Below are 22,034 nucleotides of genomic sequence, written 5' to 3'. Positions count from 1 at the left end.
GCAGCTCAAGTTCCTCCTTCAGGCTCTCAATGAGGCAGCGGCCACGACAGACCACCCATTGCTACTGGGGGGCGACCTCAATATTGTCTTTGATAATGACCTAGACCGATCCTGTCAAAGATCCCACCAGGCAGGAGCACTTACGACCCAGGGGCAGACCCGCCTCCGCGAGCTGGGGTTAATCGATCTTTGGCGCCACCTTCACCATCACACCCGTAGCTATACATTCTACTCCGGGGCACATAAAACATATGCATGACTTGATTATTTCCTTTGCTCTTCCTCACTTAGGGCTTTTGTCTCGGACACTGATATCCTCACAGCTACTTTCTCGGATCACTCCCCGGTTTTGGCCTCCTTCCTGCTGCCGGCCTCGATACGACCTCAGCGACACTGGCATCTGCGAGACACATTGCTACATCGCACCTCTGTGGTAGAACAAGTCCAGAAGGCAATCTCAGACTTTTTAGAGCACAACGTCAACACACACACTTCAACGGCCACGCAGTGGGGTGCACTAAAAGCAGTCCTGCGGGGAGTCTTTATAGCTATATCAGCTGCTGATAATGCGGAGAGGGAGTGCAAGCGCACTGACCTCACGAGAAGAGTTTCTGAATTGGAACAGATGCATCAGCGCACTGGGGCTTCTCGAGCCTGGCGTCAGTTGTGCACAGAACGTAAACACTTGGCTGCTATAGACCAAGACAAGGCAGAGGCCGAATACGCTGCACTCAGGCTTCGCCATTCCTACTATGTGGGAGGGGACAGATGTGGCCGCCTATTAGCAAATAAATTGAGGGAGATTAGGCAGCAACATGGGATCCAAGCGATCCGGACGTCGGTGGGAGAGTTAACGACCAAGGATGCAACCATAGCAGACACGTTTCGGGGTTATTACGCCGGTCTTTATTCTGGGGATACTTTAGATAATCAGGATAGCGCTGAATACATAGCCCAGGCCCACATGCCCTCTCTGTTGCAGTCCCAAGTTGAGCATCTGGAGAGGGTAATCCAGAAGGAAGAAGTTATCTCCGCGATCTCCAGGCTTAAACTAGGCAAATCGCCAGGCCCAGACGGATATTCGGCCGCCTTTCATAAGACCTTCTGTGCTCAGCTGGCGTTGATCCTGACGGTCCTGTACAATACCTTCGACCAGGATGGAGACATCCCCAGGGACATGCTTGAGGCGGCTATTGTAGTAATCCCCAAACCAGGGAAGGATGCAACGACATGTGGGGCATATCGACCCATTTCTCACCTAAATATAGATCTTAAGCTATACACTAGTATTATAGCGGCTCGCCTTAGCCCGTACATGTCCCAGCTGGTCGATCCTGACCAGTCAGGCTTTATCCCGCAAAGGTAGACCAGTGACAACACCAAACGCATTCTCCATCTGAATGAACAGGCGTCCCGCATTTGGAGGGAATGTATACTCCTGACCATCGATGCCGAAAAGGCTTTCGATAGGGTGCACTGGCCTTATTTGGAAATGGTCTTAGTGGCGGCTGGTTTTGGGGAGAAACTACGAACTAGGATCCTTAACTGTTACCGCTCCCCCTGTGCTACAGGTTGTGTGAATGGCCACACATCCTCTTGGTTCCCCATAGGGCGGGGCCCGAGGCAGGGTTGTCCATTGTCACCCCTCCTCTTTGCACTATATATGGAACCACTGGCGCTCCGAATTCGGCAGCACCCTCGTATCACAGGTATGAAATTTGGGGACGACATCCATACTGTTAGCTTGTATGCAGACGATATACTACTCTCCCTTTCCGATCCAAAATTCGGCCATGCGCACCCTCTCAGTAGAATTACACAGTTTTGCTCTGGGGTCAGGGTTTAAGATAAACATGGATAAATCCATAGCATTGGGCATCTCCCTATCGCCGAATACTCACAATCATCTACAGGAGGAACACCAGGTGATATGGGCAATGACAGCGGTCCCGTATTTGGGGGTTCAATTGGGCCCTACCATCCCCGCCACGGCCGAAATTAATTACTCCACTCTACGCAAACAAATTTGTGCGGCTCTCAATAGCTGGCAACGCTGCACTCTGTCCTGGCTGGGTCGGATTGCAGATGTTAAGATGACGATCCTCCCTCAAATTCTGTACTTTTTTCAGACTCTTCCCATCCGACCCCCACAGGGTTGGATCCAGAGCACACAGGCAGGCCTATCACGCTTTATATGGCATGTCTGTAAGCCACGTTTCCGCCACCAAGTGGCGATACTGCCGCCAGAGAGGGGAGGAGTGGGAATTCCGGATCTTCAGCTTTATTTCCACACGTCCCAACTTAGATACCTAGTGGAGTGGCAGCGCCTTGAATCCGGCAAACACTGGCTGTTCCAGGATCAGGCGGTGGCAGGTAGGCCTCTCCAAGTGGTGCCTTTTTTAAATCGATCACACGGGCCCCCGAACCTCTACGCTTCTTACATCACGGGCACTATTCTGGACTCCTGGGACCACACAAACATTTCCAAACAACTCACCACCTTCCCGTCGCCCCTTACTCCGTTGTTTTACAACCCTGAGTTCCACCCCAGCATAGCGGCCTCTGCCTTTAGTAAGTGGCGCTCCTCCCCTTGTAGATCCTTGGGTCATATTTTTGACCTGGAGGGCATCATCCCCTTTCCACGGTTTAGAGAGTATTACGGCTTCTCGGAGCATGAACGCCTGCCTTATCTACAGGTTAGACAGTGGGCATTACAACCCACGATCCGACCAAACGCGCAGAGTCTGTTGACAACATACGAGAAGTGGTTAATCACATGCACCTCAGATAAGAAGCTAATCTCGCCAGATGGGAGCGGGATCTGGGAAGAACCCTGAGCCACAAGGAATGGGAGGAAGTCTATCATAGGGCTAGACACTCAGCGTATCATACACGCCTTACGGAGATGCTCACCAAGGTCGCCACATACTGGTACTACACCCCTAAACGCATTCACCAATTCGACAAAAGTAAAGGCAACCGCTGTTGGAGGGGATGTGGGGAGGTGTGCACACTAGAACACATTCTTTGAGGCTGACCGGTCATACGAGCTTACTGGACCCAAGTCCTAGATGAGGTAGGCACGCACCTTGACACGCAGATTCCACATTTCCTCGCCAGTGTTGAAAGTAGAAATGTATTGAAGAAACAGGACACAGCTGGTAAAAGGATTACTCATTTATTGACCATCCACTCTCCTCACTGGAGAACACCTCAACATTCTACAGGGAGCTTCAGGACGGGAGAACCCAACAGGGGTCAGGGAGAAGGGGTGAACGGAATGTACCACAGGCTGGTTGTAACACTATCATATGTCCTTTTGGGCCTCCCCAATCCCCTGACATACCCCCTTAAATCACGCAGAGGCCGATTGATTGCTATTGCTTTGGGAGCAGCGACCCAGAATATCTTGGCTCACTGGCGCACCACTCAATCCAGACTCATTCCGGATGGCTCCACAGACTGTGGTCAGTCCTGGGCATGGAAAAGCTTACATTGACACTGGCGGGTAGAGGGTCTGAGTTTCCGGAACTCTGGCGACCGTTTCTCACACGGTTAACGTCAGAGTTCCGGGAGTTGACCTGTCCCAGGTATCTGCGTCTCCTTCGCCTTCCGGATACACCTATTCCGGATTCTACACCCGGAAAACCACGCAAAACCAGGTGCTGAGAGCAGTGCCTTGCCTCCTGAGTTTTTCCCATTTTCTTTCCTCTTACTTTATGGTGGACGAGGGGAGGGAGGGGGCAGGGGGCGCGGGGGATGGGTTGTTTCCTTATCTTGGGCGGTTCTTGACCGTCTCCTGTTTGAAGGCCCGCTCCATGCTGTTTGCCTTTGGTAATATACTTCATTGCGCCCTGCTGGGCCCACTTGTATTGTTATAGGACCAGAGTGCTGCTGTTTCTTTCTTCTGTTTTGTTGAAACTAATAAAAAGATTTAAACCATAAAGTGATGCCCAAACATGTATTCTTGCTACTGCGTTAGGGGAAGAACAACACAGACTGTTAGCCACTAAGATGTAGAGGTGTATACTGTATGGTCAGTATAAGATGCTCAGTCAGGGTTATGTATCCCCAAAGCAGTTGTTCCTATTTTTAACGCTTGTTGAGATGATGGAGTGGATCGCAATTGGGATTGGGCTATTTGGCAAGGCCCTCGCTTCAGGTTGTGTCAACTCACTGCATTAGGAGGCAAGATGATGTGCATATATGAGAGTGGTGGTACTAGACCCCCCCTGTGGGAGGGGTGGAGACGTTATGCAATGTCACAAAGTAATTCCAACAGCTTATGTACATTTGTAAGTTGGTGCATAGTATTAAGTAGTGTGTGTGTTTAATAAATGTACTCTTATTTTTTATAAAGCAAAGTACAGACTGGACAATCAATTAAGTGTCAATCCTGCACACCTGTAATGGCGATTACTAGCCCACACCTCCTCCCCTGAGAAAGCCTTAGACTGATCTGCAACGCTATCCTCTGAGAGTCAAGCTCTACAATAGGGTGTTTGGTTCCCAGTGAAGGACAAATGTGACATGTTATTTGTGCAGGCCTCACAGATACTGGTTCGTTTTCCAACATTGGTGGCAGCGGCGGGAAACATAGTATCCCATTCTGGTGCGCATTTATTGCATTTGATAAGTCCAGTTTTGCCACACATTATCTATGCAGTAATGAACAAATGGAAAAGCACAAGGCTCTGAAAATGGGTTCAGAGTTTTGGTTATGTGAACTATAAGTATGGGAAAGGAAAGCCCCGCGCACATATAGGTCATGTGAAGATAGTATGGTTTAAATGTAAACTGTATTGATATGACTGAGTTATGTTGATTATCAGGTGCAAGTGGGATGGTGCTTTCCAGGAAATGATTGCATACAAATGTTCTAAGCCATATTGTACACCTTTGAACCCTAACACTACATCTGCATGAGGAGGGTGTCTTTTCAAGAGATAGGGACAGCAACTGATACCTACCTCACAGGTGGGGGTGTAGGGGTGGATTGACCTTTGGGGGACAGGAGAGGTAGGGGGTCCAGGGAGATTCCAGTGCTTTTTAAGGGCAAGGAGGGTTTCCACAGAAGGGACCTCATATTACCTTCCCCGCTGAAGGTTTTCTTGCCATTGGCGCAGGCCAAAACCACTGGAAGGGTGGGGAAGGAGGTTTCTTTACTCCGGGTGGTAACACCCCAGGGGTTCCCATGGTGAGGGACCCCAAGAAACTTTTCCCAGGGTGGGAGAAGGGTGTGATAGAGTTGTGTGTCCGGCAGGCCCCCCAGGTTAACTGGTGCGGAGCTGAGCAAACCCGGGGGTTGCCCATGGTAGTGGGTGGCCCCAAAGGAGGGTAGTTCTCGAGCAGGATGTGTAGTGGTAGCCCCTATGTACACTAGGTGGGCTAGGTAACTGACCCAGTGGAGATCTGAGTGGGGTGATGTGCTCTCTAGATTCCAGGTGAAGGGTTAGTGGTGGACCTTGAGGTGTCAGGGCCGGGTAGGTGGTTACCCAAGGAAGCAACAGGATGTCATTCTGGAGCTGGTGTTGTAACCTGAAGTGGTGGCAGGGGTGATGCGTAGCCGGTAACCAGTCAGGTAGGTCCTGTGGGACTTTGACCAGAGGACCAGGAGCATGGGGGCGGTCCCCTTGCTCAATGCAGGAGGTGGACTTCTGGAAGGCAGTACCACCCTGAATGCAGGGGGTTCCCATCTTAAGTGAAGGGACCCTGTGTTTCCAATAGGGGTGGTGCAGGCCTAGCCGGAATCTTTAGGGTCCATGGCCGAGTGTGGTAGTACAACCCTGAAGGTAAGTGGGGCCTATCTTAAGTGAAGGGACCCTGCTCTTCAGAAGGAGTGGTGCATGCTATCCAGGGATCATGAGGGTCCTTGGACGGTCTCCCAAGTCGATGCCAGGAGACCGGGGAGAGCTATGATAGGTGGGCCTGGGTGTAGTAACTCAGGGCCCACAGGCTCTCTAAAGGTACTCCGGGAGGAGGGCGCACCTTTCGGAGGGAAGGGGGCATAGGCCCTGTTCTTGCAGCGTAGAACAAGGAAGGGGTCTAGGTTCCCGAGGTAGTTTCGGTGTGGAGCTACTGACGGGGGGAATGAACTGTAGGTTGTCTGACGAGGCACCCTCAGTGTTCCTCCCTGGCACTGCTAGAGTGGTAGTGAGGCCGGTCTGAGGTACTATCACGGAGCCAGGCCAGTGGCCAATGGTGCTTTTCGGTGTGGGAAGTACAAATGGCTGTGCTTTCATTAGGGAAGATAGACATCCCGAAAGGGTGGTGGCATCTGGATGACCCAAGCGGCAGGGTGAGGGTCCAGAGAGGTTGCATCTTTGGGGTACAAGGAAGAAAAGGAGAGAGGGTACTGGTTGGAACAAACTCTGGAAGGGAGACCAGCTAGTGACCCCGGGGATTGGATGTAGACCTATCCCAGAAGACCACATTGGTGCTGAGGCACTGTAACCTTGTCCAGAGAACCGGTAGGCATAGTGTGACCAAGGGCAAAGGTAAGCCTAGTTAGGGTGATTCCATGTAGACTGTGAGTGACCTAGAGGTGTCTAACCTACAGCCCGGAGGGTTCTTAGGGTAGTCTAGGATCCCTGTCATGGGTGGAGGTCTCATGGATGGGAGGAGTAGGTGGTCTGAGCGGATAACTGGTGAGTAAGTGGGGGGGGGGGGGGGTCTGGTCAGAACCCTTTCTAACTAGTTATCGCTGACTAAGGGAATAATACCCATGTAGAGTGGCTATTTCTTCCCTGTAGGAATCAGCTTGGCGCAGTGTGTGTTAGAAGGTGGTTCTGACCATCTGAGCCGCCTAGATTGTTCATTTTTTGAACACCTATTTGTTGAGCTTTTACTGTGGAAGAGCCTAATAAGTTGGGACTCACCCAGTGAACTCATGATGAAAAGGGCTGCATGTTTATTTTACCGGTGTCCCCCTGGCATGAGTAGGCCACAGCGCTGCAGCTACAGTAGACACGTGTGTACATGCGTGTGCACAAGTCTAAGGGCTGCGCAGGGGAGGTCCCTGGCGTGCGCAGCCCAGGAGCAGCTACAAATTGAATAGTGTGGCAGGACTGATGCAGAACTGGGTGGTGACATGGAATAGGCTTTCTACAATGGGAGTAATGTTTTCGCTCCATTACTCTCCTATGAGGATGGGGAGCACATGGGCTAGTTTCGCTTTCCTAGGGCCTACAAATTCCAGACATGCACTTAAGTCCACTGTAACTTATGTGAGAAGAAGTATTCTGCAGAGTCCAAAGTCATATTTGTACTGCTTTTGGGTCATCCAGAAATGTCATAGTTCTCAGAGTCAGCTCATAACCAGGGCCTGGCTAGGGCTGACCCTGCCAGGCTGAATTAATGACCTTCCTCTCCAAGCTGTAGCATCAGAGGCCCAGCCCTGCACGACAAGCATTCCAAAGGCTAAGGCCTCCACTCCAAGAAGAGAAGATGGGTGGAGCTACCGGTTCATCCATTAGCAGCTGACACCTGGTGCCAGGCACCAAGCTGCTCTGGAGAGAAGGCAGCAAGGGGGGGAAGGGGCTCTCAGAGACCATGTGGCATGAGACCCCTGGACAACGCCATTTTGTACAAACCCAGAGGCCTGGGCAGGAAGGAGGGAGCAGGGGCAGAGAAGTGATGTGTTGTTGTTTGATAGGGTAAACAGAGACTTCCTGCCAGCCCCCTCTCCATTTTTTAAAAAGAGTTTGCACAGGAAGAGGAGCTCTCTCTGGGGTGTGGTCTGCTGAGTAAGACTGGTGCTGGAGCCTGGCGCCAATGGCAGTTGGAAGGAAGAACCCCCTGACTGTCCCAGGATGCAGAATTGCGCCAAGAAGGGAGTCCAGGACCAGTGAGCAGAAGCCTGGCTACTGCACAAGGAGAAGAGAGGCCCAGGAGAAGAGCCAAGTGAGAGGCTGGGGCATGGAGCCAGTGAAGACAGCTCCCTACCAAGTTCACCCTCCTTGAGACCAGGAGGGCAAAGTAAAGTGCTCCTAGAGACTGGAGAGCACCCCCAAGAGCAAGAAGAGATGAAAATGGCACAGATCGGTACCCTGGGGACTGAGATATGCCCCCCAGAAGGTAGGCGACCTTTGACCTCTGGCCGGACGAAGCACATGGGGCGACGCTGCCGGTCTTAAAATGTGCCCCTGGGCCGGTCAGGTCATGGGGGCTGCCCCCAACACGAAGCAAAGCCGGGGAGCACTGTCACGCTCCCAGTGAAGTGGCCCAGCCGGGGTGCCAGGAGCCCACCCTGGCCCCTGCGACGACGAGGAGCGCTGTCGTGCCCCCCGCAAAGATGCCCTTGGGGCCTGGGGCCCTAACTTCGGGCCCGACGAGGAGAAGCTAAGTCAGGGAGCGCTGTCGCTGGACAAGCGGGATGCCAGGAGCCCACCCTGGCCCCCAAAGAGGGCCCAAGTCGGGGAGCGCCAACATGCTCCCCCTGAAGTGGCCCAGGGACCCGGAACCCCATCTCCGGGCCCCAACGTGAAGGCGGAGGATGTGGGAGTGGCGCTGCACTCCCCCGCAGCAGCAGGAAGGAGGGGGAGTGCCGTCGCACTCTCGCGAGGCAAAACAAAGGCCGGCTCCCGCAACAGCATGCGAGGGTCCTGGCCCGACAGGGAGCCAGCGGGGCAGCCGGGGGTGGGCTCCCCTCCAACAATGTGGCAATGCGGGGTGCCCGGGTGGGATCGGACCCCTGTGAGCAGACGAGCAGCCGGGGGTGGGCTCCCTGAGCCGTGTAGAAACACTCACCTGGGAGTCCGGGTGGGACCGGGTCCCCCAACGAGGTCTAGATGCGCCGGGAGGCCACCAGTAGTGATCGCGGCTCTTACCGCAGCAGCGGGGGAGCAGATGCTACAATATTTAGGGGAAAGGGAGAAAGCGTCCCATAGTGCCCTGCAGTGCTCGTGTAAGCCTGCAGAGAAAAGCTGCTTTTTCCCGGCTCGTGGTGGCCCCAGGAGGACGGTGTCCCCGCCAAATGTGTGACAGGGTGCAGGGGGAGCTGCAGGAGCAACGCAGTTTCACACAGCACAAAGGAAGAAAGTATCTCCCTAAGTCTCAGGGGTCTAGAATAACCCCTCAAGGGCTCAGCCAGCAATCCAAGCATTCTGAGGCTGGAACTTTTGTTCTGCTGCTGGGGGTGCGTTACGAACTGCACCAAGGTATGAAGGTCTGAGTTGGGGATGTCTGAAAAAGGGCATCCCCTGGAGGTGAAGAGGTGCAATTGCAAGAGAAGTACATTTACCAATGTTATTTCTTTTAGAGGGACTGAAAGTCACATGTGATATGTGAAATACCTGTGTAGGATGAACTCATAAGCCAAGTGGGGTTTTGTTGCCAGACATTCCTGTTAGGGTGTCTAGCTGTATATGCTTAATCCTGTGATTCCATTGTGATACCTTGTAGGGGCTTTAACCCCTTGCATGCTGATGACGGCCGGGAGCCGTCATGGCACACAGTGCTCGTGTGCTGATGACGGCTCCCGGCCGTCATGACCGCACCCGCAATCGGAATGTGTGCACAGGCGCAGAATCGCGGCAGCATGCAAGGGGTTAATTGCAATGCATTATAACTGTTATCAACTATGATGAGTACCTCATTTAAAGTGATGCCCCAACATGTATTCTTGATACTGCGTAAGGGGAAGAACAACCCAGAGTGTTAGCCACTAAGATGTAGAGGTGTATACTGTATGGTCAGTATAGGATGCTCAGTCAGGGTTATGTGTCCCCAGGGCAGGTGTTCCTATTTTTAACGCTTGTTGAGATGATGGGGTGGGTCGCCACTGGGATGGTACCAGTTGGCAATGCTCTCGCTCCAGGTTGTGCCAACCCACTGCATAAGGGGGCAAGGTGATGTGCATATATGGGAGTGGTGGTACTAGACCCCCCCCCCCCCCTGTAGGAGGGTTGGAGATGGTATGCAATGTCACAAAGAAATTCCAACAGCTTATGTATATTTTTAAATTGGTGTGTGTGTTTAATAAATGTACTCTTACTTTTATAAAGCAAAGTACAGACTGGACAATCAATTATTGAGTGTTATTTCAGTGCACCTGTAATGGCGATTACTAGCCCACACCACCTCCCTTGAGTAAGCCTAAGACTGCTCTGCAACGCTACCCTCCGAGAGTCAAGCGCTACAATAGGGTGTTTGGTTCCCAGTGAAGGACAAATGTGACAAGTTATTTGTGCAGGCCTCACAGATACTGGCTCGTTTTCCAACAGCGGACTATCAATATTACTAAATTCTGAACTGGAGATAAGCAGCTATAGTATCACGTTAAATCATAAAATGTAATTGAGTCAAATTCAAAGCCTACTTTCAGAGTTATGAAATAGCTGCATCAGTTATACTGTGGTTAGAGAAAGGCAAGAACTTATTGTATGTGAAATCAAGTTGAAACAATTCAAGTATAAGTGCAACAGTGCAATTAAGAAGATGAGGAGTACACCATAGACCAGATGATTGGAGTGTCAGAAGCAATATTTTTCCAAACCCAACCAAACTGATCAGGTAGATTAATTAGCCCAACTTTCTATGATCAAGATCTGCAACATCTGAATGAGGAGATCTGCAAAAGATCGACCTGCGCCGGCAACTTTTAGCATTGGGGCCTAAAATCAATCATCAATGTACCTTTATTCATGAGGTAGAGTTAAAGATAATAAATGGATTATCAAATTATCATTCCACTGGAAAGCGACCATAACCCACAGCATGTCGCACTATACAAAAATATTAACTTGTTCGCTCTGGATAACAAACTAAAAGGTGACTACCTAATGGAAAAGGGAGGGAAAACGATTGAGTGGAACAGCACTTTCAATAATCGGTTACAGCAGACTTGGTCCCAAAATACTTTTATGGAAATCAGGGAGAGTTTAAGTGTTGGGGAAAGAAGACTAGTTTTTGAGATTCCAACATGCATTAAACTTCTGTCTGATATTTTTGATTTTGTGGCCACAACAAATCAACAGGAAAGAAGAGACTTTAATTTGTGAAAGTCCGCCCCACTCAAAAATGTATAAAATGTAAAACCTATTTAGGGAAAAAAACTAAGACAACTTTATAATACTGGGCCCAACTCTGCCCAATTGTGGGACCATCAAGAAACTTAGAAATTGTTTTAAAAAAAAGAAAAAAATAAGATCAAAGGAAGCTATCAAGACCAGTTTGCATGGAGTTCCAAGATGCAATTTTTACAAAGAACACGCAAATGTTCTGGTCCTTAGTGGGCACTGGAAGAAACTCCTAAAAAATAGGGCAAGACTATCCTATTCCATATTGGACCTGGAAAGAACATCTTCTTAATGTGTACAGAGGGCCACAAGCCAAAATGGACGACTTGGACACGAAAGGGGGATTGTCAGGCTATGTTATTTAACAACCTGAAAAAGAAAGACTCATTAAAACCTTCAACAACCCACAATCTCCAGACCCGAAAGGTTTCCCAGTTGCAGACCTGAATCAATACTTAACAAGATGGGTCTCTATTGTCTATAAAAAATAATACAGTGATCCATTCAGACTGCATATTACCATCTTGAAAAGGATCAATGTTTCAGCAAAAATACAAATGAGGCCCCAGAGACGCCCCATGAAGCTATCGGCTGATCGCACTGATGGTGCTGATGGGGTAATATTTGCTATGCTTGTATTATTGCATCTCGAAAATTGGCAGAACAATCCATGGGAGTAACTTTCCATCAAAAGGGTTTCCTCCAAAAATGCTCCTAGACTAGATAGTGGCACTGTCGATCTTGGCATGAAAAGCATGCTGGAATAAGTTGAAGACACGTTTTAAGCGGTTTATTGAGTCTCTAGCCACTTCAATCAAGTTAACAGATCCAAGCTATGGGCTAAGCTGAACTCATGGGACATAGACAAAGGCTTATTAAAGATAATCATACATAAATTTTAACATGCTTACGAAGAGTAAAATATTATTTTTATGTTTCAGATTTTTTTTTTTATCTACCATTTAATCAACTTGATGGACTATGGAAAATTCCCCATAGAGTTAACAGTGTGTGTCAACTCTGTAATCAGGTGTAGGAACAAACTCTATGCCTTTGCCCTGAACTGCTTGATTTCCGCAGGAAGTGCCTGAAACTAATCTTTAAGACTGAGGGTATAAGAACCAGTGCAGAGGTAATTTTATTCTGTTTCAGGGGTACTGCCCCAAAACATATCAGACACATTATAAAATAATTAAGTTTGGCAACTAAGATGTGGGAAAGTTTAGCCTTGGGGAATAATACAGTGTTCTAGGAAGAAGGATTGGAATAAACTATGGCAGTTTTTAACAATGGAATTATGAATATAGTTTATTGTATTCCAGAAGGTTTTTAAGAAACTGAGACAAAGGATTAGTTACAACACTTCCCTGCCCTTCCCTCCTGTTTCCTACAGACATTGTTAGCCCTTCGCTCATCATCCTCCCACCTCATTTTATTCTCCTCTCCTACTTTTACCTCCTTTTCCTTCACTTGCCTCCTTCCTCACCTCCTTCTGGACATCCACCTCCGTTGCCTCCCCACTTTTCTCCCAGACTCCCATGCCTCTCCTTATGCTCTCCCCTCCACAAAACATTTAAGCCTGCCCACTCTCTCTTCACTACCTCTCCTTTGTTCATTGTTCTCATTTTAAGACCCATTTTATGGTTAATTTTCTTTCTATCCTACCTCGCCTAGTGGCAGACGCTTGTGCAAATAGGTTCAACAAGATCAGAGACACTCACCATTTCCTATGGTGCACCCAAGGGCTCCAATTCTCCTATCATCTTTTCTCTATGTGGAACCTACCAGATCCATTCTTGAAGACTGCAACATCAGTATTCATCAATATACACATCATACCCAGCTCTCCCAAAAAATATGCTAAACCATTAACCTACAGAGAAATCGTAGACAAATCGTAGACAAATCGTGCCTCAAACTCGTCCATTCTTGGATGTATAAATTCCTGAAGCTAACCCCTACAAAGACTGAATTCCTCTTATTTGCTAAGAGCACCAGATTCAATCCAAGCTCTTCAACTGAAAGCTACCAGGTTTCATACACCCCGGTCCCCAAACTCACCCTATGCTGACAAGCAATGAGAATCTCTGGGATTCACCCACGTCACAGACTTTTCATTCACGCAACAAATTGCAAGGAAGCAAAAATATATGGCTCCAAGCCAGCATAGATCCAACTCTCCCTCTTGAAGAAAGTAAGACAGTTTCTCCCAGAAGATGACTTGAGAACAATCTTACAAACCTTAAGTCCTCCTTCTCGACAGAGCCAAAACTCTGCTCAGCAATTTCGCTGTTACCACTCACTGAAAGATATCTTAAATGCAGCGGCACAGCTTGAAAATTCAATCACATCAATCCCATGTTTAAAGACCTGCACTGACTGACTCCCTCTTCCATCCTGGACAGGGCTCGACAAATCTGAAAAAATGTACTCGTCCTGCAGGTCTAGTAACTTGGAAAATCCCCTCGACCCAACTGCAACCTACTTGACCTTTGTCTCTGAAATGGGAGCAAAAGTGACAAGTTAACAAGATTTAAAGGCATCTTTATTGCTTAGTCCCTTTGTGAGCAATAAAAATGCCTTTAAATCTTGTTATATTGTCACTTTCGCTCCGTTTTCAAAGACAGAGGACAAAAGTTAGTTTTTTTCCTACTCGCCAGAAAGGGCGAGTAGGACCTAAAAATAGCTCGACCTCATCCATTCTCCCTCGCAAATGCGAGCGGGCGAGTGGATTTGTCGAGCCCTGCTGGAGCATCCTCAAGACAAGCCTAATCACTTCTAAAGCCCTGACAAGACCACAGCCTACCTGACAAACAAGCATGCCACATCTAGGGCCATCACCAGACTATGAGCCCTGGAAAACTATTCCTGTCAACATCAGAGCAACAGCGCTCTCCTACAATTCAGAGAAAAAGCAGAAGGCACATCTTCAGAGAGCTGTACACCTGACATAACAGTCTTGTTTTGTTTGTCCCTCAACAAATGTATCTTCCCGGGGCCACAACCCCTTTTCAACACTCCACTGCTATAGAGCTAGGTTTTGCACTCAGCAAACAACAACACACAAATACACACAACCCTTTAAACACAACAAAAAACATCATTTGCGATTAGAAATCCAAGATACAAAAATATGAAGTGTTCTTATGTCCCCTCAACCATCTATAATAATTTAAAGTCCCCAATCCTGCCAAAATGAGTTCGATGTAATTTTGAAAACTAGGAGGCTATACAAAAACAAATATTTTTTCTTATTAGGCATAAATGTTAAAGTACAAGAGATTTTTCGAGATGTATAAACTGTAGATACGAGATAGCCTTTCTGATACAAATATTTCACTTGTACAATAAGAAAACACAGGTACGAATAAAACATTCAGCATTTGCTTCAAGCCTTGATGATGATTCTCTAGAAATTGCATTTTCAAATCAAAATAAAATTAAAAGTAATATCATTTGAAATCAAGCAAATCACTCAAAATGATTGCATAGCATGTCTTTATAAATCAAAGAGATAAATAGCACTACTTTTCAGATGACACCAAGGCGAGAACAATACATTTTTAAAATCATAACTTAATAGAAATATCAATATGTGTTTCTTTACCTCGTCTTCGGCCATAGCTCCTGGCTGCATGTAAACAGAAAGGAAAATTGTGGATATTGTGGTTGTCAATATGCTGCTATACACAGTATTTCATGTAGAGACTGTATGTTTTCCAAAAAAACAGTATTTCACAAACTTTAGGAATATTCCTAAGAATGCATTTTTTCCTTTACAAAACAAATCAGGGACTACTTCATTTCTTATAAATGGGTGTGATGAGACGCCAAATTACCGCAGAGATGCTAAAATGATGCAGTTTTTACAATCCCTCAAAGATTTTACATTCTGAAAAATAACTAGGGTATGCAAAAAGACTCATATCAGGTCAAAATCATCATGTTTAACTCTAACTGTAGAGAGTGTAAAGAAAATGTAAACAGTTCTGTTATTCATAATATGTACACTACAGGTAGCTCCGAGACATGAGCACCACATTTATTAACATTTAATTTAACAATTGTTTTAATTTCATATTTCTTTTCAAAGCATGCAGTTATCTTCGATAACTTTTTTATAATATGTTTTTCAGTCTAAACATACTTATTTCTGAGAATTAACCCCATAAAACATACAAATTAAAACACGTTATGAAGTATATATATATATATATATATATATATTCACTGAAAAAACCATAGGTTATAGACCATATATAGTTAGGGATTAGCATTTAAAAAACCTTATTTTATTTGCACAAAACCATTGAAATTCCATATATAGTTAGTTGCACTAACTATATATCGCGGACCCGCAATCCACTGCTAATGATGTCACATATTACATCATTCATGACATGGTCAGTGACATCACTGATGACATCACTGATGACATCTCAAATGACATCACTGATGACATCACTGATGACATCACTGATGACAACACCCAGTGACTGTATGTTTCTGTAAAGTTAAAATATGTCTTACATATTGAAGAATGAGTGGATGTATAAGTGTCTGGATGAAGGATTTAGTAGGTGCATGACTGACTGTATGAGAGAATGATTAAATGTGTCTCACTGAGTGTATGGGTTAGTGATTAAAGTGTCTTAATTTGGCAATCATTATTTATGTTGTTCTGTAAACTGCTGCATGTTTAAATCAGTAGCTATATCAGTAACTATATGGGTTATTGAATGGTTGCCCAAGTATTTGTATGGGAGACTGAGTGTGTGTGTGGGTGGCTGGGAGGTGTATAACTCTGTGCATAGATGTGTGAGCAGTTGATTCCCTAGGTGTATGGGTTCAAAAGTGCATGTAGAAACAGCTGTATGGACAGTTGACTGTGTGCATGAGTATATTGGTGAGTGAATGGATATCTCAGTGCTACATGTCAAAGTAAGTACATATGTAAAACACACTCCATGTGAGAGTTGACATATATAAATAACTGAACATAAGAGCCAGTGAATGTGTGAGTGGCTGTATGAATCATTGTGAACTTGTATCAAGGATTGTATAAGAGAGTAAATATGTGTTACTATATGTTTGAATAAGTAAGGTGTGTATAACTGTATAGTTGAGGAAATGGAGATGTGATTGATTCTTTGCATGACTGACTAGGTGTGTGAGTAACTCCATGGATGTGTGACAGTCTGTGAGTGCCTGTTTACACTGAGTGTATCTAAGGTTATATTAGAGTCTGAAGATGTATTATCACATAAATGATATCATCAGTGATGTAATCAGTAATGTCAAATGAGATGTCAGTGATGTCATCAGTGATGTCATTTGAGATGTCATCAGTGATGTCATCAGTGATGTCATTTGAGATGTCATCAGTGATGTCATCAGTGATGTCACTGACCATGTCATGAATGATGTAATATGTGACATCATTAGCAGTGGATTGCGGGTCCGCGATATATAGTTAGTGCAACTAACTATATATGGAATTTCAATGGTTTTGTGCAAATAAAATAAGGTTTTTTAAATGCTAATCCCTAACTATATATGGTCTATAACCTATGGTTTTTTCAGTGAATTTTCAAGGTTTTGTAAATGCAAATTCCTAACTATATATGGTCTATAACCTATGGTTTTTTCTGTGAATTTCATTGGTTTTTTAAAAGCTAATATCTATAGCTGTAAAATATATTCTTTATTAAGTGACGTATCACGTAGCCCGTGAGACGCCTCATGATGCATCGCATAACCGTGACGTATCGTCTCTGCAGCGCAAACCAAACCCAAAACGTAAGCGCGCCAGAACACGCTTAAAGATATATATATATATTTTTTTAACCTTAATTAGACAAAATCCACACGTGCACATATCACAAACGTTCAAAAAACACAATATGTCGGACTCCCGTTACGCTGCCGGTTAGCTGCCCGGTTAACGTACAAGGAAGCACCTTTACCGCGAAAAATCGCAATTTTTTTTTCTTTTGCCCCGCAGGGAACTTTAATAGCCCCCTCATCAATCCTAGGGGTTCAGGAGGGGTCTGCCTTACCCCTTTCATTCATTTACACCTTTTTTTTTCCACCTCTTGTCTCTCGATCCTACCGAGAGACAAGATGGCGGCCGCTCTGGACTGTTTACAATGTTGACAGCCAATCAGCTACTCCTCAGGATTTTTTTTTTGGGCCCCGCGTGGTTTTATAATATCCCCCTCATCAATCCTATGGGGTCAGAAGGGGTCTACCTTGCCCTCTTTCCTTCATTTCCCCCTTTGTTTTGGTCTCCTCTTGTCTCTTAATCCTACCGAGAGACAAGATGGCGGCCGCTCCGGACTGTTTACAATGTTGACAGCCAATCAGCTACTCCTCAGACTCCCGTTACACTGCCGGTTAGCTTCCCGGTTAGCTGCCCAGTTAGCTGCCCGGTTCGCTTACCAAGACGCGTCTCTACGGCGAAAAAATCGGATTTTTTTTTTTTTTTTTTTTGGGCCCGGCGTGGCTCTATAATATCCCCCTCATCAATCCTAGGGGGTCAGGAGGGGTCTACCTTGCCCCCTTTCCTTCATTTCCCCCTTTGTTTTGGCCTCCTCTTGTCTCTCGATCCTACCGAGAGACAAGATGGCGGCCGCACCGGACTGTTTAGAATGTTGACAGACACCGGAGAGCCAATCAGCTTCGCTTTGCAAAGTTCCGATACGCGAAAGGTTCGCTAACCGGATAGCTGCCCGGAGCGCTGTTACAGATATATATCTTGATTTAAACGTTAATTTCTCAAAATCCACTGAAGCACATATATTGAGACCTAGCAAAGGCACATCGGGCTAACAGTCCCTACAATTTTGCCAAGTTTCGTGGAAATCCATTCAGCCGTTCGGGCTAAAAGTGAGTCCAACCGCCCTATGGAAATTAACATGGGAAAAACGCGTTTTGGGACCCCCCTTTTTTCTCGGCCCCCCCTTGACGAACCCCCCCCAAATTTTCAGGAGCTGCTCAGAAACAAAATGTGCCATTTTCCTGAAAATTTCAGCCGATTCCGTCCACAAACGCCAAAGTTATTAGACATAGAATTTTCAAAAGTCCCATAGGAAAAAAATCCTAACTATATATACCTACTGGCTATCGCCAGTAGGTAATATATATATATATATATATATATATATATATATATATATATATATATATATATATATATATATATATATATATATACACATACATATACACACTTTTGCAATGCTTTAAGAAATAGTACAAAAAATGTAATTAAATGCAGAACATTTGGGTCATGATTAAGCTTTCTTCTCAGAACTACCATGTTTTGTTTTCTCAAAGACCATGCACAATTCAAATATCTAGTCGGAGCGAAAAGATTAAAATGTATTGTGTCAACTTTAAAATCCTTAGTCTAGTTGGTACTGTCTTAGTCTCAAATTAAAATAAACATGGACAAATCCATTTCGTCATCATAAGTGCATAGGCAGAGCAAAAAACTAGAAACGTTTCAGCCATACACTCACAAAAAGGGCAGCTATCTGGGCTCTTTCTCCCAGAAGACTATTTAGGTGTATAGCTGTTGATAAAGTGTCTAATCTGACTCGGATACAACTACTTTTGGCATATGGAGAAGCTACATTTTTCATAAGCAATTCTAATTTCATCATAGGCTTAAAACTCAAAAAAATTAAAAATAAGGTCTTCTTGCACGACGTTCACACTCCATTTCTGGATATATAAGACCAATATCTCATTTTAAACAAATACAATGAGTTTTCCACTATACCTGCTGGATTATCCCAGAAACCTTGTAGACCCAAAATATAAAACCAGTGTCTTACGAATTCAAACCACAGTAATGCTTCGGAATCAGCCATCCCCAAAAGATCCTGTAAACCCTTTCTATAGACAGTCAACTCTACAATATGCCATAACCTCATTCAATACACAATCGGTCTCAATATCGTTACGTCAACAATTATTTTTAATTCCAGATCTAAGAAGAGGGGGTGTGTGAGGGTGCTAGCAGGCCAGTTGAGGAGAGACCCAAGTCGTTCTCTTTAATATATAAGCCTGCAATTTTCTGTTTGCCCCAGATCTCTGCTCCATGAAGCACAGCTCCTTGTGCCTTTAAAGCTATATAATCAAAGGGCCGGGGTCATTGATGTTCTCACGTTTTTATTTTTACATCTTTAGTACAGCTGCTGCCCTATGTTGCATTACAAGTTCACATCAAGTTGTATGTAGGGCCCATGCTTATGAACAAAATATTTTTACACCCACATAATCGAATATATTGACTCTTTCTAATACAGTGTGCCCGCTTTCAAACAACCCTTGTAAGATTTATGCGGAGTCAGAGCCATGCATTTTGTTTTAGTTGCATTTAGCTCCAAATCCCGCTAATTGCAGAACAACATAAATTAATTTACCAAATTTTGCAACCCAATGGGGTTCTTGATATTAACAAGGCTTTGTTTGCAAACAGCAGGGTAGGGATTTTTTTTCTGTATTAAATTAGCATCTTAGACACAAAAAGCAAACAAATTGCAGTGTGTACATTCATGATCAATACTATACGTGGTAAAAATTGATGAGAAGGTGACACACCTCAAACCTAGTGGCTACCGCCACTACACTACCCAGTGTGTCTTTAAGGGTGTCCTCCACTGTAAAGTCAAGAGACTTCCTGACCAAGATAACCATACCCTGGGCGTAAGTGGTATACGAGGAGAAATACCTATGATTACCCCAAGCAGTTGCAAAAGTAGGAGAGCAAACAAGGAGTCTCCTGTAAAAGAGGCATGTCGGCACGATGACGTTCTAGGTCGGCCAAAACCTGTCTAGCTTTACAGGGTTTACTCAGGCCCGTATATTCAATGTAAGTAAGGTCACCATGGAAAAGAATTAGGATTGGTGTCACTGCAGTCCCCACCACAATTAGTGCTGTGCTGTGTCAGGAAACATTATTTACCACGAAGTCTAAACCACAAACTACCATTGCAACGCGGTCTGTACAAAGACCAGTCTTTACTACTGCATTCCTTTACCAGGCAAGTCTTTACAACAACTTGTCATAGGGGAAGCAGACTTCGAAGTCCAACGCTTTCCATACTGTTCCACAGACTGGAGTTGGAATTGTCATTTATACCTCTCCAAAGTCGAGCATTTTCGCCTAAGGCAAAGTGGTTGTAAAGAAAAATGCAGTGGTAAAGACGGGTCGTTGTAAACACCGCCTTGTAATGTCATGCATTGTAATGGCTTTCAGTGACTTAGTTTATTTAGAACAGAATGTTTTAACTAACATTTTTACCCAACTATAACTTCCCTTTAACCTTTGATTATTCAGTGAATTTATAAGAGTTTTTATTAATGCACATTAAGATATTATTATCATAAATAACTATAACGCCACTTTAACCTTAGAATTTTTTCAGTGACTGATATAGATACAAACATGGAGTTGGCGGCTATTCTACCAAAGTATATTGAGGAGATTCATTTATTGTAAAGTAATGACAAAGGTCATTGTCATAACCAGAAATGTTGTCATTATGCAATTGAAACAATCCATAGGTATTGTGAGGCTAGCCTTACTGTTTGAGGAGACAGACTTCCTGCCCAGCCGAATACTGATGCTATGTATGTAAACATTTTCAACAAAGAAGTAGCTTCTTCCTTGTGATAGTTGTTCACTGCAACCTGGAATTTTACAGCAATAAATGATACAGAATGGTCTACCTTATTTACAGATGGGGCAAGGGGTGTATATTGATACACAACCATTGTAAAGATCGATTCGATTCAAAATCTTTATTCGGATTACAAGAAATCCATAAAAGCACAGTTTAAAATACAATTCAACATTTTTACAATTACAGTTACAGTAGATGCAATGGATATTATAAAGTGCATATCAGTACAATTACATGTCACACATTTCCATTGTCTAAAGTGCAAAGGAGGTCAATAATCATGAGGAGTGCAAATAAATCAAGGGCATTCCATACTTTTACGTACATTAAAAATAACTTTTAGGAAAGTGCTTGTGCGGAATATAAGTTCGTCATCCTCTAATTTTAGGAGCATGAAATAGGACTGGTTCAAGGAGAGCGGTCTATGTTTTTTAAAATATGGGGCTAGAAACCATTTAATATATTTCATATAAAACTTACACATGAAAAAGAAATGTAAATCATTTTGTTTACTGGTTCCGTCACAAGGACACGGAATATTTCCATCTGAGCTGTGTCCCAAAGGAAAACAAAGTGAAAACTTTATCGTTCCTGCTCTCATTCTGAAGAGTAAGGATCTTTCCCAATTACACATTGGCAGTATCAAATACAGTGGGAGTTGTTGAATTGATAAGCCAATGTTAATATAGGACACAACAGTTTGTTTTCGCATCTCTTCTGACAGTCATTTTCCATTATAGGTGGCATATAATTCAAGTTGGACTTCCTTTTTATGGGTCCTCTTAATGTGAGATGGATTATCAAAGAGGTCACCTCTATCTATGCTAGACAAACTTTCTTGTATACCACGAAGCCATGGGATCTTGTTCCATTTGTCACAGGCTAAGCATTCCCTCAGGATGTCCTGTGTTAGGCTAGCATAGTCATTTGCCCAAATAGCCAACCAAAATAATACGGGCCTGGCAGCAATAAAATCACTAATATAAGGTATGTTCAGCTCTGAATGGCAAATGTACCCTGATGATGAAATGGGAACCCCAAGTAGTTTCCTACAGAGCCGATTCTCTTCTCTTTGTAGTATGGGGGTTTTTACTGCCCCCCAAATTTCGGCGCCGTAGGTTGCCACTGGAGTACATTGAAGCCTATATATCTTTAGGATTGCTTTAGTAGCTCCAATTTTCCTCGGTCTGGGAAGGGATAAAATTGAGTTTATAGCCTTTGAGAACTTGCCTGTGGCGTGGGAAATATGCCGACTCCACAGGCCGTTCGCAGCAAAGACTATACCTAAGTATGGAAAAGTTTTAGTTGAGAGCAACTTATC

The 22,034-nt window shown here is 44.9% G+C and overlaps 1 protein-coding gene across 9 annotated transcripts in view; it reads right to left on the bottom strand.

The window, feature by feature from the left end:
* The window catches only part of CPEB3 (cytoplasmic polyadenylation element binding protein 3), a 1,233,156-nt gene that overhangs the window by 380,047 nt on the left and 831,075 nt on the right, over positions 1-22,034 (bottom strand). For all 9 annotated transcript variants that reach the window (XM_086922496.1, XM_086922503.1, XM_086922495.1 and 6 more), the window contains one exon: positions 14,626-14,649. In XM_086922496.1, the coding sequence (XP_086778622.1) occupies positions 14,626-14,649 (24 nt within the window). The remainder of the gene's footprint in view (positions 1-14,625; positions 14,650-22,034) is intronic.

This window comes from Lissotriton vulgaris, chromosome 5 (genome assembly GCF_964263255.1).
Source record: "Lissotriton vulgaris chromosome 5, aLisVul1.2, whole genome shotgun sequence".
NCBI classification, from domain to species: Eukaryota; Metazoa; Chordata; class Amphibia; order Caudata; family Salamandridae; genus Lissotriton; species Lissotriton vulgaris.
This window is presented reverse-complemented; position numbering and strand designations above follow the sequence as displayed.